This window comes from Solea solea, chromosome 9, assembly GCF_958295425.1.
Source record: "Solea solea chromosome 9, fSolSol10.1, whole genome shotgun sequence".
Taxonomy (NCBI): domain Eukaryota; kingdom Metazoa; phylum Chordata; class Actinopteri; order Pleuronectiformes; family Soleidae; genus Solea; species Solea solea.
Genome location: NC_081142.1, coordinates 11,685,162 through 11,710,522, shown reverse-complemented (window position 1 = coordinate 11,710,522; position 25,361 = coordinate 11,685,162). Strand labels below are relative to the sequence as shown.

The following is a 25,361-nucleotide window of genomic DNA, read 5'->3' as shown; positions in this document are numbered from 1 at the left end:
CAACTGCATCTATTTGCCAGAGAAACACTAAGCCTTCTTTCAAAGATAGAACATGGATTTCTGCCCTATATCAAACGTTGGTTTAGGTATTGGCAAGCAGTATTAGATTTGATATATCGTTTGAATGGCTATCCCTTCTGGTACTGTAATAAAAGGGAAGACAAAACGAACAAACCCTCTTTTCTAATCAGTCATTGTACGTCCAAGCATATCATCATCTATCTTATCTATCTTATCCAATGCAGCTCTCACATACAAGTTCACCAGGCGAAAGTTCTGCAAAGGTGAACTAATTAAAAGTAGTTTTGGCCCAGTTTTTCTTTTTTCCAGTCACTCAAGTCATACAACTGTTGCAAAATCAAGAAAAAACAGCCCCCTTAGATTTGCGTGTGGTTCAATGTGCTAAAATGTTAGATGCATATCAATAATACAAAGTCTCTCTAATTGGGAACTTGGCACTGGGATCTCTTAAGACAGATCACAGCCATAAAATCCAGTCCAATCCTATTTTTCCAATTCAAACTCACTGACGTGTCCTAAATCATCATATATTGTGCAATTTTATAGAGCTGCAACTAACAATTATTTTCATAATCGATTAATCTGTCGATTATTTTCTCGATTAATTGATGAATGGTTTGGTCCATAAAATATCAGAAAACCATGAAAAATGTTGATCGGTGTTCGTCAAACCTGGAAATGATGATGTACTCAAATGTCTTGTTTTGTCCACAAACCAAAATGATTGACTTGTAATGATTAATTTGTTATCCAGAGCAAAGAAATTAAGAAAATATTCATATTTAAGAAGCTTAAACAATCAGAAATCTGGTTTTAATCATGAAAAAAGCTTCAAACCGATTAATCGATTATCAAAATAGTTGCCGATTAATTTAGTAATCGATTAATCGTTTCAGCTCAGTGTGAGTAATATTCTCTGATGTGGCCTTTAATTTTCTAATATTTATTCGTACAGCTATATATGTAAATTAAGAGAGAAATTTAACATTAATAATCCTAATAACCTTAAATAGCAGACAACGAGCCTTTCAGTCAGTCAGACCTCTAACCTGTATCCTGCGTAATAGCTTGGCTAAGGGCCTACATACAGCTGCTCTTGGAGATGTTGCTAAGGATGACCTCAGTACAGAAGCTGAAGCTGCCACAGCAAACGGAACTCCCAAGGTATTAACTGCCATCAAACTCTCTTACTGTCTGGATGGCCTATGCTAGTTCTGACAACATGTTTAATTAAAGGAAATATCTGCACTACTCTAGGGACACGGGTGCCGCGAAACATCTGAGTCCCATTTCAATGAAGAGAAAGCAGCATGGGCCCACTGTGTGAACACTCTCTTTCTGTCAACCCGTGAGAGAGCACATAGACAGATGAGGTGGGATGTAACAGATCTGTGTGTGATGGGAAAAAAAAAAAAAATGATATAAGTGAGCATTACATGCACATGTGACATCTGGCCATGTAGGAGAAGCAAAGTAAGGTGACAGCGTGCTCTGTGATGATGGATAAACCTTCCTCTCCATCCTCATGAGCACATTGACACGACTAGTGTATGTAGATTTTCTGTCCCCGCGTACGTGTGCCAATTATATAGTTATTATATAACATTCACTTTGTGGCCAGGCTCAACAAAGTGAATGACCAAGCAAGTGAGATATGGCAAAGTTTCTCACTTGGCAATTGGACGCCACACTGCAGGGTATTATTATTCCTTAACTGGCTGTGTTTGCTCCGTCTGAGTACATGCGTGGTGAAAACCTGTGGGTGTGTTTATGAAATATCCAAAGAAAACGTCTCAGATTAGATCTGTGTCCATTTAAATCACAGCCAGCCTTAATGTCACCATCCCGTCCAATAAAAAAAAAAAAAAAGCTTACAGAGCAGTAACATATCTTTATCAGATTTTACTTACAGAAGACCTTTAACAACTTGCAACAAAACCTATAAGAGGATTGCAAAATCACACGATTAAAGACACAATGAAAAAGGAGGGGGGAAAAAAAACAGATCTCTGTATCATAGAAATATAAGTAAACAATAACAAGAGACAAAATCGATGCATAATGCTGACCGACGTAGGCTTAGTGAATCCTCATAATCCTTCACTGGTGTCACTGTGCAGCACCAGTGATTTTCTGAAGCCTCTGAATGCACCAGGGGTGACCCGACTGTCGCCCTGTATCCACTTACTTGGAGAGTGGACATGGTGGCCGAGCCAGGTATGTCAATACTTGAAGTTCTTATTTTGTTCTCACTTGTAAGAGATTTTAATCTCAATGTGACTTTCAAGAAAAAAGAAAAAGAGAGTAACTTCAAAAAGTTCCTTGCCTCACAGAGAGCCATTATTTTTCAACATAAGTCTCTTTAATGTCAGTACACCGATGTTTAAGCTCCACTATCCCTTTGTGGATGGTCACATCTTGAGCCTCCAGACACTTTGTTTTGGAAGCAGAGGGAAGTCAGATGGTGCCAGGTGGTGTATGAAAGGTGCACGGGGCAACAGTTCAAAGCGAAATGTTCGGCTTTTTCTGCCACCACATTCTTGTCCATATATTGCTTTCCGTCTCACCTACTGATTTACTACCTACTGTGCAAAGCAATGACACAACAAACATTTCAGTTGTTGTGGACAGTGACAAGGCTCCATATTACACGAATATCCACCAAAATGGGTCTGAGCTACTTGTTGAAGCCTGAGGTGAAGGTTGAATTAGAAAAAACATGAACAAAACGAAAATGGATTTTGTTGTGTTGTTTTTGAAAACACAAAACCACTGTAAAATTGCTTGAATACATTTTTTGGAAGAGGGAACATTTTGATGACTTCCATTTTATTTATTACCAACTGCATCTATTTGCCAGAGAAACACTAAGCCTTCTTTCAAAGATAGAACATGGATTTCTGCCCTATATCAAACGTTGGTTTAGGTATTGGCAAGCAGTATTAGATTTGATATATCGTTTGAATGGCTATCCCTTCTGGTACTGTAATAAAAGGGAAGACAAAACGAACAAACCCTCTTTTCTAATCAGTCATTGTACGTCCAAGCATATCATCATCTATCTTATCTATCTTATCCAATGCAGCTCTCACATACAAGTTCACCAGGCGAAAGTTCTGCAAAGGTGAACTAATTAAAAGTAGTTTTGGCCCAGTTTTTCTTTTTTCCAGTCACTCAAGTCATACAACTGTTGCAAAATCAAGAAAAAACAGCCCCCTTAGATTTGCGTGTGGTTCAATGTGCTAAAATGTTAGATGCATATCAATAATACAAAGTCTCTCTAATTGGGAACTTGGCACTGGGATCTCTTAAGACAGATCACAGCCATAAAATCCAGTCCAATCCTATTTTTCCAATTCAAACTCACTGACGTGTCCTAAATCATCATATATTGTGCAAGGCGCCATCGGGATTGGTAGAATAATGCAAAGCAGTGCACTAAACATCATGAAAGCTCAATAATCCAGGTAATTTAGTGTCTGGAGAATGCACTAGTGGTGCTGTTAATCATGCCTGGAGTCATGGTGACTCCACCTGATGGAGGTGAGTGGTTGGGTCCAGGAATAGCACAGATGAGGCTAAGAAATGGGCAGTTGAGGGTCAACCACATGACTGACTTCAATCACATCTGCATCATGTGGTGTTTGGCTTTGAATTATTACTTCTACAACTCCACGAAGTGCATGAATACAAGCATGTTAACGGCTTCTGTATGACCTGGACCTTTCTTTATTTACCTTAGTGCACGTGGCTTTACTTAGCTGCTTGCCTTAAGCAATCCTAATGTGGTTATTAATCATTAATTGGTGTGCTTCAAGATGGAATGTGATTTTTACTAGCTACAAACTATTGTTTGCCAAGAGAACCCAGAGTACACAGGATTTTTAATTAAAAGATCAATTAATAACCATACCTCTTCAGCCAGATTTGAAAATGAGTTTTCATTGCAATTAAGAAATGGACTCATCAGTGCATGACTTAGCAGCTTACACACAGAGACATTGTTCCCCACCGCCATCTGTGGACTTCGTTGTCCTGTTTTTTTGTCAGTCAGGAATGGTTCTGCTGCCAAGATTTATTAATTCATTAAGATTTCTATTCAGAACAGCTGTGGAACATTGTGCTCCATCTTTCCATACAATGCAGAGCATATAAATAATCAGCTTAGTGTGCAGGGTTATGTTGGTCTACAGCAACAGGGATACAAGCGATTGCTTCTGTTTAAGACTAAGCAGTTCAAGGAAGACTGAATCCTACCTATATTACCACATGCATAACACAAGCTTGCAGTGTGTTCTGCTGAGGTCAAGTCAACGACCAAAATATATAGGAATGAATGCCACGGCACAGTAAGACAACAACTATGGAAACCTATACAAAGTTTCCTCAACTATACAAATGCATTTTGGTCGGACATTTAAATAAATGCAGATTAACAAAGACCTTCGACATCAACCTGTTCTGAAGTAGTCCTGGCAAGAAAGTTTATTCTGCGGAAGATCACAATTGTGCTCGCTTATCTATGCCCCGCATGCAGAGAGGAATCCAAACTGCAATCAAGATGAGAGCTTTGGAGAGCTGTAGAGAGAGAGATTTACATCCTAACAGCTTGAGGGTACTGGTTTTAGAAGTACTTAAGACTGGATCAGAATCCAATTGTAGGAAGCCTTCTCTTTTAAAGTGGACGCCAAACAATTTCAATGGCTACGGCAAACTGTCGCTCACAAATGCTCTGCTGAGACTTAAAAGTCTGATGTTAACTAACCCTAAACTATTTGGCTATTCTTGTTAGGACCATAACCAATTAATGCCTAAACTTAACCTACTACAACAAACTTTTAACACTCAAGAAGACCTTAAGAATTGTGAGGAACAGTCAAAATGTCCTCACAGCCACACACCGCTTTAACCGTGAATGCTGTGAATACATGCCACAGTGTTTAATTATGTAAACAAAAGTTAATACTCTGGAAACATGCCCACACTCCAGCAATAGTTGTTTATATTCATGTCATCACTTGACATTGTAATTTTGGGTGGTCATGAAGTGTTCTCCTGGCCACAAGTAAACAAGTGTTGCCTCATATTTATGATTACGAAAACCCCGCACAACTGTGTCAAGGAAGTCAGAGGAGCATGTTGTGGGTGTATCTACCAGGGCAGGGTCTGCATTCCAAATAAAAGGCAGGGCGATGTAAAGAATTAGCAGTATTTTGGTACGTTCCTGCATTTCAATAGTACTCAGAAACACATCAATATGGCTGTAATTCATCATTCTGCTTCTAATGTCCACACTCATAATTAATTGAAAATGATCACAGCGTTGTTAGCCAATTACTGTAAGCAGGAAAGAAAGCGAGGCGGTCTTGTTATTGTGAACACAGCCGTGGTGAGTATGTGAGCAGAATTCACAGCTGTAGGGTACTGGAGGAGGAAGGAGGCGTACAAATGACTGGGAAAGTCGGAAGCACAAAGGGCACAGCTTCCCTCTGCAAAGCATTTTTGAAGAAAAAGAAAAAAAACATGTGACGTTAAAGAGAGAGAGACAGCGGAACCTGTTCAACCCGCATAGGAGGGGATGGAATCACACAGAGAAAAAAATAATAACTATGTGTCCAGTGACTGCAGGGCTTTAAGGAGAGGTTTGGGGGAGACAGCGTATTTTGCTCAAACTTTCCGAGAAAGGTGACACTTACATCACCAGGAACTTTACGTCAAAAGATTAAGCATCAAATAAAAAAAAAGGGACAGACGGAGATACCTCCGAAGAAACCAAGAAAAAGAAGAAAAAGAAGAATAACAGCAGGACATTCTTTCTCCACATCAATTATTCAAGGGTTTTTGCTGCTAACTTGGCGTCAACTGATTTGACACATTCTGAAAATGGGCCTGTGGCAGCTTCATGTGGAGGGAGAGAGATGGTCGGGAACATCTGTTGTGGTATCAACGAGACATTTCGGTGTCCTTTCCTTAAATGTGAGTGTTATTGTGTGAAAACTATCAAGTCTCACCTTACAACTCTGTTGTGTCATTAATTCCATGAGGAGTTTGCGCTGACTGCAGTCTCCGGAGGGTGTGAGGTTTCTAAACTGCAATGCAATTGATTTCTTAGCTTGAAAAGTTTCCTTCTTATTGTTCCTATGGATATAGTATATATGTATGTATTTAGTATGGCACACATTTATTTGACGAGGTCGCTTCATTAACTGATCAATCACTGCCTCTTTATCTCACTGAGGTTTATTTCTCCATCTTCCCTCTGACTCAGTCACCTAGATGTGATATTTATGCCTTTGAGTCTCAGTGTGAAGTGAGGATTTCAGCCAATAGCTGCACCCACCTGCAGTGAAGATGAATATGTAAATCAGAAAAATGGGTCAGAGATCAAATTTCATCAGGTAAAAAAAAATCACTCCTCAAATATCCTTCCACTAAGCAGGGATTTTGTGCCAATCTGACTCTCGCACGACCTTCTACGCGCCATTATTGAGGTCTGGCTGATAAAAGTATCACCGTTCATTCATCAGTGGCTGTACAAAGACAAGAGGCACTTGGCAATAATTTGCTTAATGTTGTCTGATTACAGCAGTCTCAGAAACATTCAGGCAGAGGTTAAATGTACTGGACTTAACTCTTGGAAAAAAGTGCACGAATACAGTGCCTCCTAATATAATTTAAAACCAAATGGCAGGCTTAGTGTTATGGAGGGTCTAATGTTATTAAACCTCCAAATATGCAAGAGCTTAATTTTGTTTTCATTACTCTGGTTTGCTTATTTTAATTAGTGCCCTTAATCTGCAATTATCCCAGAGGTCAACTTTATTCTTAGCGCATAAAGGAATTGTTTTGAATGCAGCGAGAATCTGTTTGAACACACAATTAATTAGACTGTTAACCCATGAAATGTCAGTGTCACTCACTCTTGCGCTCCCTCATTAGAACGATAGAAGATAAATATTGTCTCGCAGTCATGACTCATTGTTGTTTGTGACTCCACTTAACTGCACTGCTTTCAACCAAAAAGGACACTCTGACAGAGTCAACGCAGAACCATGACCATACAGAGACGCTAAATACGACTAAATAGTGCACAAAGGTTTCATAACTGCACAATATGTTATCATGGAATGTGCAAAGTAGATACTATGACCCAAGTTAAACAACGTATGAGCATGTATCCATACTTCACCGATTTCATTTAGCTTTGTATTACTAGAATAGCGGTAGTATTTTTGATAAATTGTGCTTTCCAACCTCAGTTTCCCCTAAATCGCAAAATATCTTCATTCTTTTTTTTTTGTTACGTGCCCACCAGTGACACTTGGTCCTGTTAGCGTAGTTGTTAGCAAATATGGCGGACACTGTTTACATTCTGGGAATGAGGTCCCGTCTGGTCCCGTCCCCTATACGAACAGTGCCACTTGGTCCGAGCCTTGAAACTGCAACGCTAATTCCGCACTTTTTAGACCCACCCATAGGGGGACGGGACGTGTAAACAGTGTCTAGCAGGACCAAGTGTCACTGGTGGGCACGTAACAAAGAAAAGAAGGAAGATATTTCTCAACTCAGGGGAAACTGAGGTTGAGAAGCACAATTTAAAAGAAATATATATATATATTACCCCTATTCTAGTTATAAAAAGTTTAATGCAAACTGTTGAAGTATTCCTTTAAATGCATTAGTAATGTTGTCGGAGGGGATAAGGCGCAATCGCTTCTCTTTTTCTTTCACGGATTGAAGCGTTTGGTTGGAGAGGAGGCAGCAAAGCGCCACCAGCAGCTGGCTCAGGCTCTGCCTGCTGTGGCCATATCAGCCGCTCCAGTGGACGACTGTAAGTCATTCATTCAGCCCCCCCCCCCCATCTTTGTAAATAAACGTGTCCGTGATCACCACACAGGACGAGGGAGGAGGTTACTTTCATGAAGAAGTACAAACATTTCTGCAAATGTATTTGGGAGCTAAAACAACGGCTTTAAACAATGGCTTTCTTTCTTTCTCTTGCTGCTGTTTGAAGGTGTCAAACAAAGAATGTGTGTGTTTTGCTGCTGTAATGTCTGCGACTGCTTTTGTTTATCCAAGACTTATGGTCACGCAGCCCTTTGAATGCTTAACAGCCACAATAAAACACAGGACCTTTCATGTATTAGGCGCCTGTGAAGCAAGAAAAGTCAGACTCTGTGAAGTTAGCTCGATGAGGACGTCAAAGATGATGAAATATCGATAACTAAAGGGGGAGAGCACAAAGATAAACACTTTGCTCAGAGACGGGCTGTCCCATCATCGAGGCTGCAATTAATACTGCAGGCAGATTTAGAATACAGATTTGACACAGTCTGAGAGAATGGAGTATGTTTTATGTCTTCTGGAGCTCTACCCAACAGTGTCTGATTATACCACACATAATCATTTAAAAAAAACGCTATATAGATTCTGATATTTCTTCCACAGCTTGGGTTTATATAAACATATTAGAACATATTGATCATTTATGAAATGATGTGGCACTGTTTTTCTGTTTCAATGGTTTTCTTTCAACAGTCAATCAATTTACATCTAATTTAACAGTTGGCGTCTCAGTGTTTCTTTCAATAACAAAAAAAGAGACACAAGACGATAGATAGAAAGATAGATGTTTAACTTTTATAAACATAATCCTGATCATTTTCAATAAAGGCCTGTGATCTGTTAGTGTTGCTGGATGCAATACAGAACGTCTGTTTTACAGTCCTGAAGGCAGAGTTTAAAACCTATATAATTATCGACTTATGTTAAGATGCCGTGTAAAGTATTCTACTAGACATAAATCATAGTATAGTTGTGAGACACCAATGAAAACCAATCATGACATGAATCTCCAAAACAAGGTATCTGGACAATGCTTTAGTGCAACACTGAGAAGTAACCAAGAGTGACTAACCGGTCAATGACAGGTAGAGCACTGTAGCTCTGGAAGCTTCAGATTAGTCTGTGCAGGAGGCAAATACTGCTTTAACACTTGACCAGCTTTAGCATTCTCCCTCTCGCTCTGCACTGCTTTGGTGTTAAAGCTATGTGACTCTGATGGCAAGGAGGAAAGTCTTCCTAATCAATGCAGTGTAGATATTAAACCCACACAGTCCTGCTGTCTTGCTTGTTAAGTTGGCATCTGATTGTGACATTATGTTATGAAAATGTCCTTGGTTCTGTCACAGCCAGCTGTCAAAATTCTCTATCCTTGAACCTACATGTCTCAGTAGAGGTATAAATAACCGGGTTCTAAATCTTCATTCATGCTCAGCTCATTAGAACCGGGAGTCTCACAGAAATAACGGAACCCGCCACAGTGAGGAAACAAATACTTAATGACAGTTTTATCAAATAACATTTAAATGTGTGTTTTACTCGGTAATGGTGGTAAGAGAAACACGCCTGTTTCTCTACAGCGGACACCCTGATGTGCTTTGTCAAAAGTAAGAATCCCCTAGATTAAAAGTGGAGTAAAGGAACACTTAGGTAAGGGGGAATGGCACTAAGTTTCCTGCTTGTTCTTACATGTGGTGATTTCCATGTGACCACGACAGCTAAAGCACAGTATCATTCATTAAATGCCCTGGCTCCTCATTATAGTCTCCTCACACTTTTGAAAGACTCATTACCTGCATAATGGAATTGTGCTAAGAACAGACAGACCTTTCCTCCGCGGGAATTAATCACCCACGCGGACAGAAAAGTGGGAATTCTCGCATTAAATATTTACAAACGTCCACATCTTAGCATCCTGCCTTCTTCAAACTTCTAAAAGGTACACTTTCGTGAGGTGCACAGTCAGGGACACGGCAGCGGTGTCACTGTAGACGGGCAAGGTGTCTCTCATGTGTCTGCAAGGCCATAGTGGGCGAAAAGAACTTGCAAGAGGAAGAAGAAAGAGATATACTTACAGTTGACTGTGACTTTTACTGTTTTGCTGTCAGGAGAGGCGATGTCATTTAAAGCGCTGCATTCATAGTCTCCAGCCTGGTCCCTTGTGATGCTGGTGATGTTAAGATATTCGCCACTGTCATACTTCTTGGCTGGAAATAGAAAAATGGAGACAGAGTACTCACAGTGTGTCTGCAAAGGATACAAACTCAGCACACAGACAAAACTGGAGGATGCGATGCAAATTCGGTGGTATACTGATCCCCTGATAAACTACAATAGCAGCGGATTAGCAGTGCATCGGACCATTCAGATTGATTTTATGGCAGTAAATGAAATAATGGTGTTTTTTTTCCCAGTCATCCACTCATCATGCGGCCAACACCACACCACAAAGTTGCAGCTACCCCCCGGAAGACGGACAAATTTGAGGGCTCAATGCACATGTCAGTGCTTTACCCTTAAATAACGGTGCCAAAGCCAGAAGCGGGAATAGCACCATGACTGGCATATTGGCAGGGGCACAGTGCACCTAAATAGTTGGCGGGAGCAGAAGCCGACACAAACATGTCCACTCCAATGCACAGAAACGAAATAAATAAATAAAACACGGGTAACAGATCCAGAATTCAAGCCCCGTTGTGCAAATATATGTATTTTATAAACTTAAGTAGTATAGTTTAGACGGAATGACGACATTTAAATATGATCAGCAGTGTTTATTTGTCACAAATATACAGTGCTTACCACATTTATTAGACCACCTGTCATAATATCCAAATCTTTCAAAAACCTGTGTAAAACTTTATTTGGCAAATAACAAACTGAATTCACCTTTTTTTTATAACCAAATTTGAGACGGCTCACTGGGGTTCTTCTCTGAGAGGTCAGACATTAATCAAGCACAACATTCAACCACAAAAACTAATTTTTCTGTTCAGGAATGGAAGTAAATAACTATAATTTGACATTTTAATTGAGAAATAATCATGTGCTTTAGTATTTTTCTTTCTTTTTTACTACATACTGGTGTTTTAACCATTACAGACAAATAAAAAAAATGATTCTGATCATTTCCAATGCTGTTTATTTAGGTTACCTGTAATCTTTGGGTGCATTTACAGCAATACGTTAAGAACAACAACAAAAACGGTAACCGCTACATGCCACATGCAATAAACCAATAAGAGTGTCAGGTCACATTCCACTTAAATGACAGGGGTCGATACACCTTGACAGATTGCTATTAAATTGGCATTTTTGGCAGGTGGTGAGGGAAAATGCCTCAGAGTGTTGCGTGTTTTTCATCCACCTGCATAGAGAAATCTTACCACATTGAAAGTGAACCCTTGCAATAACAGAAAATGCTGTCATTCGCTTCAGATTAGGTTTTTCTTTGTTTAAAAGAGCAGCCACTTTATATTATACTGCCTGAGGATACCAAGGATGTACCGGACCTCACGCCATTTTAACACCACCATGTCTGTGGCCACTCGAATGGATTTGTAATGCAAATCGCATGGACACTGGACAGGGACATGACGACTGCATCAGTCTGAAACTATAGCACATCGAGTGTGAAACACAATCTGTGGTATAAGACTTTTACTCGCTCTTAGAGTTTATTTGAAAATAAAAAAAAGGAATAATCAACATTGAAAATAATCAATTGGAACCCATTTTTCACATTAAACTAACAACATGACGTTTGATTATGTGAAGATCAAAGTCCAGTGCTTTGTAATGACTTCCTGGGCAATAATATTCACCCGACATAATGATTTACTTGTGCAAAAAAAATGGTTATATTATCCCAGCAGGAAGTACAGTTTATGTAGACAAGAGCAAATTTCCACCTGACCAGAATTGATTTCCAACCCAGTGGTGCTCAACAGGGAATCTATTTATAAATGGCAGTCATGGTGTTTTTGGAGAGAAGATGTATGGATGGATGTGGAGGACAAGGTAACAGAGAGATGAAGTGGGCAAAAGTCAACATACTGTTGAGAAAGCCATGGAGGCCCAAAACTAACTCATCTCCTACAAGAGCAAGAGTCAAGACAGCTTCAGCAGTGGAACTCTACCTTTTGTGCTGCCAATCTCCTCTGAAAGTGAACTGAATTGTCACATCGTGTCACCGTCTTATTCTTTTTTATCTGCTAACTACGATGTCAAAAAGCTTAAAACTCAAGGCCTTGTCGATAATGAGCTCTCTGCTCTCTTCTTTTTCCCACTGTTGTTGTGGCAACAATGGAGTCCAAGATTCTTGGCAAAGATAGTGCATTGGTGGTTACACAGATAACAGCATAGGAGAGAACATGTTTTTTTGTTTTGTTTTTTTTAAAAACGATCCATAAACAAACACTGGATTTTATTTTTGTGACAGGGCATGGCACCTTTAAAGAAGCTGTTGTTGATTGTGCACTTTTAGTTTTCGAACTTAATCTTACAGATGTGAGAGAGGATGTGCAGTGTGTGCACTGTGGCGTTATAGCAGTCAAGTGGTGCTGTGCATGTTCAGTGACAAAATAACAAACTAGGTTAACAAGGTGCAATACAGTTAGTCCTTTGTACATGAACAGATAATGTATGTATGAGCTACCAAAACAACACTGTATAGATTTAGGAGCCAAGTCAAGACCTGACCACAATGTCTTATATTTAAATTTTAAAGAGTGTAGATATCTTATCTGAGCAAGAAGACCTGGGTTTGAGCCCCGGGCCTTTCTGCATGGAGTTTGCATGTTCTCCCCGTGTGTGTGTGTGTGTGTTTTCTCCGGGTTCTCTGGGCTCCTCCCACAGTCCAAAAACATGCAATATGGGGATTAGGTAGATTGGGCACTCTAAATTGACCGTAGGTGTCAGTGTGAGACTGAATGGTTGTTTGTCTCTATGTGGCTCTGTGATGGCAAACTGTCCAGGATGTACCCTGCCTATCGCCCTATGTCAGCTGAGATTGTGCCACCCTCACATGGAGGATAAAGTGGTAGAAGATGGATGGATGGACATCTTATCGTTCACATTTGAAAATTTGACCGTACAATTTCCCCTCCGGCAGTGGTTTACTCTAACAATAAGGAATGGTATTTTTGCTGATTTGTTTGGTTGCAGATAAATAAATACTCTTGCCATAATGGTTGTGCTGAATGAAATGAAACAAACCAAAATTATGGCCATGTTTATCAGTACCATATATACCACCGACTGTGTGTTTCCTAATGCACCACTGATTCACGGATGTATACACATAAAGTTAATAAGTCTGCAACTGTTCACTGTACATGAAAGAGCTAAAATGAGATGCATTTATTTTAATGACATGCAACAGCAAAGCTTTGACGGAGTTTTGTAAACCATTAGTGGTGCAGCGCTGATGTATACAGCGTGTGGCTTGTTTATAACACGCAGTGATCAATGATAGGAATCACAGCGCACACATCAAGGTTATGGCTCTTCCTTTTTACCTTTTATAGTGAAACCATTTTTGATGTCAGCTCCTGAAAACTACTTTATAAATCAACTTTACTTACTTAGAATATCCCCCTCCCAAAAAACTAAAACTAAAACTGCAGAATTGAGCAGGTCTGAGTGTCCTACAGTTACACGGTTGACCTACACACTGCCCTTGATGCACAGCTCCATTGTATTTCATGCTAATGGGGAATTGTGAAACCCAGTATGGTATGTGAAAATCCACGATGTGCACTTGTGACTTTTACTGGAGCAATGAATTTAAAAGCACTGCACCATGAAGCCAAGTATGTGTGATGCTTTTATATACCATTTACTAAATGGCTGGATCAAATGTTGTGGCATTTTGCAAAGGCATGGGGGACTTTGTTACCTCCTGGGAAACACAACCAATCCATTATTTGCAACTGGGGGGAAGTTGGTTGTGTATTGTAGGGCATGTAGAGCAACCACTTTTCATGAAATAATAATGATTTATACAGTCAGACTAATCTATGAGCAATCCAAGTCTCAAAAGATGAGAATGGAGGAGAATGGAGCCTTTAATTTTGTACTCAATATTCAGCGGTGTCTTAATGTGCTCAGGTGACTTGCTTAAGTAAAGTGCAAATAATAATTTTCTTGATATTGGACAACACAACTCACCTAACTTATTACTTATTATTAAGTTACTTATTGGATTTTGAGCCCATCTCTGATATTGCAACACAATGGTTCATATAGTACACATTGAAATAGTGTAATCACTTAATGCAGTTGAGGTAAAAATGTCTACTGAATCAAAACACTGGATCATTTTACAATTCGGTACAGAATATTAAGATTGACTGAGCATTGTGGCAGGGGCCCATTAGCTGCAAAAGTGCTGCAAACTGCCCAGAAGCATAGCTCGCTTACATTTGTCCAACGTATTAATCAATATTGTTATGAAATAACTATAAATGAGATCTGCTCAGATACACATCTGCACCCTGTACTTTGAAGGGTACCCATTTGAAAATGTCATTCTTGCTTCTGTAACAAAACAATCACTCTCCTGGACTCTAACTGTTTCTGCTCGTGGCATTCATTCATTTTGATCTGAAATTAAGTGAATGCAGAATTAGTGATCTCAGTTTTGTTGGCCAGGTCATACATAGGTAGATTTAAACGGCCTTAAACACTAGTTTATATAAACATAGAGCAGTTGAAACATGCACCAGAGAGCCTGGCTAACAGAATGAAAGGTAATCATTCAGAGAAGTAACGACACATCATGTCAGTGTATTTTTAGGAGTAAACCCATTAAAACATGACAATTTAGCTGTTTCTACCATAATTATGGAAACTGGCAAAAGAGAGAACTCGGAGTGGGTACCTCACAATACGATAATACATGATACCAATAGTATCATGATTCTGTGACAATCATTTTATTGCAATACATCGCGCCAGCTGTCTAACTGAAGAAAACAAAGTTAAAAGTGCAGGATTTCTCTATTAATTCACAACATAGAGAACAAAGTGTATAAAGTCTATGTATTGAACATGGATGGAGCATCTTCTCCACTATTATCCTGCAGTAAACTCCCTCTTCTTCAGCCAGGTAACTTCCAACCAAGCTTCCCATTTGAGCAGCGCTGCCATGAGGAGACATGAAGTAGTGATGCTCAGAGAGTGAAACTGGCAGAGACTGTTTACTTTTGAGTGCCTTCATTTGTTCATTACAATATGGATATTTGCCCTGGCATGTTGATTCTCGTATTGCACGAGGAATGGCAACGGTATATCAGCAAATCAATATCTTGACCCACCCCTTGACCCACCCCTATTGTCAACCATACAAAATGTAAATATGTTTTTTTTTTTTTTTATTCTTGACATGAAAAAACAACTCATGCAAGCACGGGTTGAGCAAATCTTCCTGAATTCTGAAAAAGACCTTTGTGAAAAAAGACATTTAAACCACAAGCCTGTACAAACACAGGTGTGTGTACAGTAGCAGTGTTAGAACTAGTATTTTCAAAAGGATTATAGCCATTGAAAATGCTTTATGTTCTTTCTGTGCATTTTCTCCCATACCGTCCAAATCTCTGCTGTGAATACAGCCTGCACCGTTTCTTTCACATCCCCACTCTATAAATCCATGACTCCATGTAACTGGCACAACTGTCAGACACTGGTGTGAGTAATTATGACTCCCACATTCAACAGTTCCCATTAGTGATATCCACAGGTGGCATGCAGCCTTCTAATTAAACCGATGGAGCTAAGTGTTCTGTTCTGCATTGTCTTACTAATACACACTGTGGAGCTCTGTGCTGACGCCACAGCACTAACAAAAAAGACATTTTGGTCAAACATTAGTTAAGCCTTCAAATGTAGTCACACTGGACCAAGCTGGTGCTATGGTGTCTCATCACTGTTATGTTTATATCACTCTTGCCTGTCATTGTGCATTTCATCTCTGTTCCAGTCATCTAACACTGCTTTTGAGGCACTTTGGTCCTTCTAAGCTGTGCTTTCCATGCTTTTGGCTTTAAATAAGCATTCAGGTGTGTAGCATAACGGACTACTATAGGGCTGGGTATTGAAACTTCTACCTATGGTAGCTCAGTGTTAGAGCGAGTCGTATTTCAACTTGAAGGCTGTGGGTTGGATTCACGGCTTCGCTAGTACATGCCGATGTGTCCAGCGTGTGAATGGGTACGAAAGATGAGCTATAGGGAAATGTGCTGCACATGGATGCGCTGTATGAAAATGTGAGTGAATGGGTGAATGGCAAATCTGTAGTGTAAAGCAGCTTTGAGTGGTCACCATGACTATATAAATACAAACCACTGACCTTTCGCGGTATCTACTAAACTTCCTCTATATTACCTACTATGGAAATACGTGTATGTGATGCTGTTTGATACCGAATTTCAATACCTGAACAGTTAATCTCATCACCATCAGAGAGCCAGTAAGCATGCAGCATGCTGGCTGACCGATACGGTGCTCATGATTGGCTGTCTTGTTGCATACTCATTCCTCGGAGAGGAAGTGAATAGTGCTGAATAAATGTGAAAAAAGCAACAAAAAGTTGCTTCGTGTTAAGCTATAAGAAGACGACCAGGCCGGTGGATCTTCCCTCAACCAGAGTCATAATCTCCCGAGGAGAGCAGCACTGCTAAGATGTTGCAAAGGATAACGTGATTGTGATTGTTTGTTAAAGATATGGCACTGTGTTGTTAGGATAAAAAATGCAGGTTCTTCATCTCCCCTGACCCAGTTTCAAATTTTCAGATGTTAGTTGTAAGCTGGGTTGCGGGGGGGGGGGGGGGGGGGGGGGGGGGTGACATCTCTCGACAACAACATAACGACTCCCTAGACGGGGCTTATGTGAGAGGTACAGACAATATATATGTATATATATATATATGTATATGTATATATATATACACATATATATATATATACAAACACATATATATGTGTGTGTGTGTGTGTATATAAATGTATATATATATATATATATATAAATAAATATTCCATATACATTAATACAGACCCTTTTAAAATAAATTGTGCTAAATAATCAAATTACTAAGCAGTCCTCCCCGCATGCAGGATCTCGTTGCATTTTCCTGCCTTGGCTACAAATGTAATTCCTATCGATTCCAGCAGAAAGGAGAGTTTGCAAAGGTCAGAGAGGCCATTTAACAACAGGATCACATCCTTGATATTATATTTTGGAGAACATTATATATTGAGCGCTAAACTTTGACATTACACTCAACTTAAATGGACGAGGTCATATGTAATCTGAACATGAACACATTTAAAGTCCACTGCTGATGTGATGTACAATCACCAGGAGACCTAACCTGACTTTTGGGTGCATGAGTGCATGCTGAGATATTTGAAAGACTGACCGAAGCCGGTCTGACGTGCTGGGAGATGTCACTCCGAGCAAATTAAGCAAAATCAAAAGCGCAAACACTGGCTCAAAGCCAGTGAGCAATTTCCCACAATGTATAGAGAAGCTGTGAATGAATTTCCTTCAGGGCTGCAATACACAGATAGACAGGCATCACACAAGAATCAATTATAGCATAGAGCAGTGTTCTCTACATCAATTTTTTTCCTCTTAACACCTGAAAATGGAGAACAACCCACGCTGTCACAATGTGCGCCACTGACTTCTGGCCCCCAACTCAAGGTGTGGGCTCAAGCTACGGGTAAAATTACAGCGTGTGCAGGGCCTGTCTGAAAAACCCCAGTGTTAGTCTGCTTTGATACAAAACACATGTCCTCCTCTCTCGCTGTCAATCTGAGGCTGCTGAAATCCAGAGAGTGGAACTGGGCCAAATGAGCACTGAGTCATATTGGACTGCATGTGCTGCCACCTCTGTGACCTAAGGTATTACCTTACTTTTATTTTGATTCAGTGATGACCTATTTAGCCAAATGCAGTGTGGGTATTTGAAACACAACTTTGCTCAGAGATTTCTGTCTCTGTGTGATAAAAAAAAATAAAAATAATCGATTTGACAAAGTCATTATAATCACAGATTTTAGCACCTTTAATATACTGTACATATAAATAAGAAGATTAAATTTGTGGGTGGGAATAACTGGGTTAATAAGAGCTGTTTCTGAAGCAGTGGAGGATAAATCCCTCCTGCTCACATGATTTAAGTAAAAATATAAGAAATACTTCTCACTTAACCTTGTGACTTCACACCACATCTTAGATGTGTTGAATGCTTTATTTGGCAAACACTCTGTGCGGAATAAATTGTATCTGCCTAGATATGAATGATAGAACACACTGCAGGGGGTTTTTGTGAATAGTGCAATAATGTATTTGACTTCAGTGTACAGTATTTTGTGAGCACGCAACACGCTTACATCAGCCATAAGTGAATTGCGGCTGTAAAATATGTCAAGTTCATTGTTTTAAATTTGAAGAACCTTGGGTGTTTTAGAGTTTAAAAGAAATGTAATGCACCGGAAGGATCTTTCTATGGCTGTCAACTGCCATTAAGCATGTTAAGTGTGGCACTAACTCATTTTCACTTTTTAGCAAAAGAAAATAAAGGGGGTCTATTTATCTTGTCAAAAAGACACTCGAGTAAATCATGTACCCATTGAGCACCTCTTGAATTACCAGTCCACCACAACTCAATCGCCGAATGGGCCTGTGCTATACACGACTTGACTGCTGCTGATATTATAAATTTAAATTCTGAAATGAAAGTAATTCTTTATCTTGTACCTCGCCATTGTGTGTGAAGCATATTCACGTGTGGGACCTTTAAAGTGCACATCAGTTACAGGAAACCATGACAAAAATGGAACCCACTGAGTGCTGAGGGAGACTTCTCCGGTGAAGAGACTGTGAACAAACTTGCTTAGTGTCTTTTAAAGAGCTGTCAGAATAAAGTGTGACATGGCAGAAACAGCTCAGGGTTTTGTAACGGTGATATAAAGTCATGTTTGAATAATGCATGCACTCTTCACATAAGCAACTCACTGAGCTACTGTACTTACACACTGGCTGTTGTTACTTAAAGGCTAAGGAAGTTGTGTCGGATCCAGCAAAGATACATAATGTAGCGAGTTCTGGCGAGATGCATCGCGCTGCCTCTTTCTGTCTTTTGAGCAAGATGTGCACAGGAATGAAAGGGCAAAACAGAATGTCACCATTATCAGCCTTGATAAATGTTACAGTAGCTGCTTGGACAGAGAGATAAAAAAAAATGTGTCTCCGCTGAGTCTCATAACAGGAAATAATCAAATATCTGTTCTAGTATTCTAGTCAGCCTTTTCAAAAGTCTCACTTCTATCCCATGGATTCGAATCTCAATGGGAAAAAAAAGAAAGAAAAAAAAAATATTATGTTAATGTTGATTTAGACTCATCTCAGTGACCTATGACAGTGCTGGGAAGAGAAAAGTATATGGGCAGAAACCAATAAAAGTGACATGTCACCAGAGCTATGTAAGCTTTCAGAGTGTCAACAGTTAAATTAATAATAATAGAGTGGTTTCTGGGAGAGTTACCAAGATACTTTGTTTAATGGAGTTTCTCATTTATATTCAGCTTTTATTCAGTACCTTCTTTTTTTTATGACATCAAAAGCCTGGCTGAGGAGCTGGGGGGGGGTTTGTATGATTGCAATGATTCACAAAAAAAAAAAAAAAAAAAAGCTACACCATTTCTCAACATCTGTTTTCAACCTGTGACTGAGCTGCAGCACTGGAACAGCCAGGAGGGAGAATCCTTGCTCAAGAGCACATTAGCAGCGCTGAACTGCAGCTCTTTACGGTGTCCTGAATCATTAGAATCAGTTAATTAAAAAGATTTGTTCACCATATTGTCGCTGAACTGAAATACGGATGAACGGGTTGTGATTCGGCTCACGATTGCCGGCTTTCAGCCGTGCTGTCGCTAAAATACACCAGACTCCTCTTGTAAATATTGAGATTATAGAAATGTCCTTGCTATATGTTGGAGATTAACGCATGTTTTTTAGGCTTTTTAAGTCTTTTAAACCGATCTACAGTTCGGCAGTGTTCGCTTTGATTCCTCTCACACTCTCTGACCAATCAGTGGCCAGCAGTCTGTCGACGTCACATTTTAGTATCGGCTCGGCTCGCTTGGAACCTTGCCAGAGCAGGTACTAAAAAAAGCACCAGGTACTATCACTAAAGGAAAAGCAAAAAAACCGAGTAGAGTCGAGCCAAGTAGTGCCAGAACTGTGTAATGGAAAAGCGCCAAATAAGGTGAAAGAGAGCATGAAACATCAAGTTCCAGATTTCACCAGCTAATAATGGGACTCTGGTTTCCCCATCATGTGCCCATATCATGGAGATATAACAAGCACACTCTCAGAAATTAAAAATGTTACACTCAAGCATATGTCATTTTTTTAATACGAGTAGTCAAAGTGTTAACAAAAACAGAATTTTCCTTAAGGACAGTGAGCTACAGACATTATTCCTCCTCTGTCAGTACAGATGATCTGTGTTATCACTATAAACTTCAGTTTGCCCTATTATATATATATATATATATATATATATAAAAAAACATGCATTAACTTTATATGCACACATATGGAGCCAAATGACCTACTCAATAAACAGCTTACGGCCACACTTCGCTGGATACACACAGTTTATTATTAGCCGGCAGTTTGGTGGTTGGTGGGGAGGAGAGGGATGGAAAAATGCAAACTCAAAACAGTCAAGAGAGGGAACGAAATCTTGACACTCATTCGGGGCAATTTATCATTCTGTCAAACTTTACGGACTGCTGCTGCAGAACCATCAACAATGTGAAAATCCCACACCCCCAAAATATGGCTGAGAGTTGACAAGAGTAAGGCAGGCAAATAAAGCCTGCCATGTTTGTCACTTCACAGCCATTTCACCTGCTCGGCCGTCTGTCAGTCAGAGTCCTTACGCCCAAGAAATACATATTGACAAAATCTCACAGCAAAAGGGGCTTTCTCCACAACCCACGGTTTAATACACGATGAAAGTTGTTTGTAATAATGTAGATTTCCCTGTGGGTTGTACTGGAGATCCACATTTGAAATTAAAGGAATCATCACATCACAATGTTTTACGATCTCATTTTAATTGTATTCTCTACGGTGGTCAACGGTAAATATTTTAAACACAAAGGAGGTAAAATATCATCACCTATGTGACAGCCCAATAAACAGCATCTAGACCAAAAATGCTGCAAACAGATACAACACAATTCAATTAAGAAATGCATTTGCCAATCTGACAACGTTAGTCAGTGATTTCCCATTATGTTGGAATTACTGAATTTCCATTTACTGAAGAAACCTTAACTGGCTGCCAAATGAAAAAAAAAACAAAAAACAAAAACAAACTGTAATCTTGATTTGACTAACAACCTCCAGGTATTTTTAGTTTGCAAGAAAAAAATAGTTTCAAAAGCAAATGCTGTGAGTGGTATGACTTTTCAAAGCAGCAGCAGAGATAATATTTATTTTACTTTAATTCCCATGTGTGACAGTTAATTTTATAAATTACTTAAAAGAACAACTTTCTATTTTTTAAGTAATTTAATTTATTTAGAAATTATAATGACTCAACTATTAGTGCTCTTGCCTTTGCAGCCAGCAGACCCGGGTACGTGACCCGATCAGTGTGTGCGTGGGTTTTCTCCAGGAGCTCCAGTTTCCTTTGGGGATTTGGGGATTAGGTAAATTGGACACTCTTGTGATGGGCTTGCGACCTGTCCAGGGTGTACCCCCGCCTTTCGCCCTATGTCAGCTGGGATTGGCACCAGTGCCCACCACGACCCTCAAGAGGAAGATGGATGGTACTTTTACATGTTGATGTAGTATGTAGGCGTTACTTCAGGAACAACCCTCCCTTATAATAGATATAGGTTTAGGTTTGAGTGTACCACTATTTGATGTGTCATTCTTAAAGGAATACTTCACCGATGTGCATTTAGCTTTGTATTACTAGTTTAGGGGTAGTTTTTTTGAAAAAAACTACTTCCCAACCTCAGTTTCCCCTGAGTCAAGAAATATCTTCAATCTCTTTTTTGTTACGTGCCCACACTTGGTCCGAGGCTTGAAACTGCAACGCTAATTCCGCATTTTTTAGACCCACTCGTAGGGGGGGTCTAAAAGTGTCACTGGTGGGCATGTAACAAAGAAAAGAATGAAGATCTTTCTCAACTCAGGGGAAACTGAGGTTGGGAAGCACAACTTTTCAAAAAGACTACCCCTATTCTAGTAATACAAAGCTAAATGTAAATCGGTGAAGTATTCCTTTAACTGATAAATATTTTCACATGCTGGGATTGCACGTGCAGGAAGTCTTGGAGCAGACTCTTCCCCATATCCAACACTCACTCATCTTCTACCGCTTTATCCACCCCATGAGGGTCACGGCGGGGCATTGGTGCCAATCCCAGCTGACATAGGGCAAAAGGCATGGTACACCCTGGACATTTCGCCAGCCCATCACAGACACACATAGAGACAAACAACTATTCACTCTCTCATTCACACCTACGGTCAATTTAGAGTGTCCAATTTGTCTCATCCCAAAACATGCCTGTTTTGGTACCGTGGGAGGAAACCGGAGAACCCGGACAAAACCTACACAGACACACACACACACGGGGAGACCATGCAAACCGGCTTGTGAACCCGGGTCTTCTTGCTGCAAAGAATTCCATCAGTAGGTAATTAGCTTATTACAACTTTTCAGTTCTATCACATTCTTTAGGACAAAATCACCCACACTAACGGTAACGACAATAATGACTCAAAGATCTCACTTGAAAGTGGGTTCTTCTCTGATGTACTGTGAGACAGACTGTGATTACATTTAGTCCCGGATCCTTTCATTTGACCAGCATATCATTTCTTCCCTGGCACACTTCAAAGTGTGGACACTTCAAAGTAGAACGAGTGACTGCCATTTGGACTCTGCGGATAGCCCTTTTGATCATCTTCTGAAAAACTCCCCCGACGCAATCAGGACAAGCATGCCAGAGAGGAGGTTTTGACAGCCATAAGATAAATGCAACCATCCTCACAGCTATCAGATAAGAGCAGCATGCTCTAATCCATTAATATGAAAATGAGGGTGGACTAGAAGTGGCTGGGTGGGAGTTTTGCGGCAACGGTTAAACGCTTTGGAATTATTTGTCAAATGGAATGTAAAGGATTTAAATAGGCCCTTAATATATTATGTTGATAACAGTATTTTTGATAATACCTCTTCAATGATTAGTCAAAGCTACCTGGAGTGATTTTATGAGTTTGTGGTAGATATGATGCTTCTTTATATGTGGGCTGCATGGATATTTATGCAAATTACGACACACAATAAAATGAAAAGGTCTGTGCATTTAGACATGTAGACGTGGCCAAGATGGCTTGACGGAGACGGGCTGGTCTGAGTACTGATCTACAGGGATTTTGAGTTAAGGGAGTTTGAAACAAAGAAAACAAGCCAATGAGCAGCAGTGCTCTGGGCAAAAAATGCTGTGTCAGAGGAAAATGACCAAACTGGTTTGAAAAGATAGAAAGGCAACAGTCACTCAAACAACCACTCGTAATAACCAAGGTACGCAAAGGCAGATTAGACTGCAGCGCCCATAGTGGGTGGCATTTTTTCAATCGAGTAATCGCTTGGTCCATAAAGTGTCAGATGATTCACTTTTAATGATTTCTGTGTTATATGGAGCAAAACAAATAAGAAAATATTCACATTTAAGAAGCTGAAACAATCAGAAATCTTGTTACAATCATGAAAAAGCCTCAAACCGATGAATCAGTTATCAAAATAGTTGACGATTCATTTAGCAATCTATTATTATTAATCGAGTAATAGTTTCAGCTCTACAGTGTACCTGATAATGAGTTTTAAGCAAGCAGACAAGTAATACCCTCATACCGTCATTATCTCTGCTTTCTACATCACAGTTGTTCCATAAATAGTGGTAGAGAAAAACATTCCAGGGATTCAGGCAGTAATTACATTGTAAGACCTCCATTTACTCTACACTCACGTGAATCTCCATGGAGTCCCCACTCACCACCCCGCAGCCGGGTCAATCCAACCACAAGCCCGTCTCACTCTGTCCCCCCAGTAAATCTCGTCATTTTCAAGACAACTAACAGTGCTTTCTCCTCCAACTCCCTATTGATCGATCCCTACCCTTATTTCCTCCCTCTACTCATCCTTCCACCTGTGTCCGTCAGTCCATTTAGCCATCCACCCGTTCATTAGCATAACTACAATGAGAGGTGAAGTGAACTCACCTAATGGGGTTATGTGTCTCCAGGAAATGGATGGCTCAGGTTTCCCGCTGGCTGTACAGATGAGCGACACGTTGCTGCCCTCGTTTACCGTGATGTCAGACGAAATGTCATATATCTTGGGAGGAACTAGAAAGGCAGACAAAACACAGGAACAAGATTAACATTTCAAATCTGCAGCCTCGGTTCTGTCCACCGGTATCATCTACATTGTATATAATATTACAGAGGAAAAACAAGGTGAGAAGAATACATTTACAGTGAGAAAGTGGCCTGTAATCCAGAGTATTTGTGACAATATCTGGATTTATTCCAAAATATATGATGATAATTCTATCATAACATCTCATGATAAGTATGAAGGACAATAGAACAATTAAGAAATATATTGAAATGTCTATGTAACTTACTGGTAAATGTCATGTGTGTCATGTTCATACAAGCAAAACGATATCAACACAACTCCTTACATAATACTCCGAACCAATTAGTTTGTCCTGTCCTAGATTTTGCAAATAAAATCAGTCATGCACAAAAGCTCATCAGAAATGAAGGACGATTCACTCAGAAGTCTGGCTCTTAAATCAATATTAAACAAGCAATAAAACAAGGAATGAACTGCTTCTATCGCTCCTAAATCACATGGCAAACAGAGTCACTTCTCCTCAGGGAGATGAGTGAACCTGACTGTCATGACAACTAATGATATTATACCTGAGTGTAAGTGTGCACAAAGAGAACTTGACACTTGGTTAAATGCTGCTTCACACAAGGCTCTTAATTGTGGTCTCTTTTTTCCCACCAGACAATAACACTGTAAAATGCCTCAGTAAAGATCCTGTTTTTTTAAACTATCTGAGCTTAAACACACACAAGACCATACAGTTAAAAACAAAGCCTAAATATTTATATGATGTAGTAGATGTTTGCTTTGCAGTCTTTGTGATGATATTTATTCGATATTGGTTGAATATATCATGAGCAGTGATTGAGCTGTTGACCACAAGTACTTTGTATTAAATGTTTCCTGACAGAGCTTGCCATAGTAGGTTGTGTCCGCCCACAAAAGTTTCAATTGTTCCGGTTATGAAACAGCTTTTAAGCTCAAAACCATGAGCCTTTTTGTATGACTCAAGATGAATTGATGTGGGCTGTGATTCATAAGTCTAAAGCCACT

General features: G+C 39.7%; 1 protein-coding gene across 1 annotated transcript in view; it reads right to left on the bottom strand.

The window, feature by feature from the left end:
* Positions 1-25,361, bottom strand: part of negr1 (neuronal growth regulator 1) — a 136,753-nt gene that overhangs the window by 46,938 nt on the left and 64,454 nt on the right. Inside the window, exons 3-4 of the mRNA XM_058638845.1 lie at positions 24,188-24,313; positions 9,939-10,070 (exon numbers count right to left, since the gene is read on the bottom strand). Coding sequence (XP_058494828.1) covers positions 9,939-10,070; positions 24,188-24,313 — 258 coding nt within the window. The remainder of the gene's footprint in view (positions 1-9,938; positions 10,071-24,187; positions 24,314-25,361) is intronic.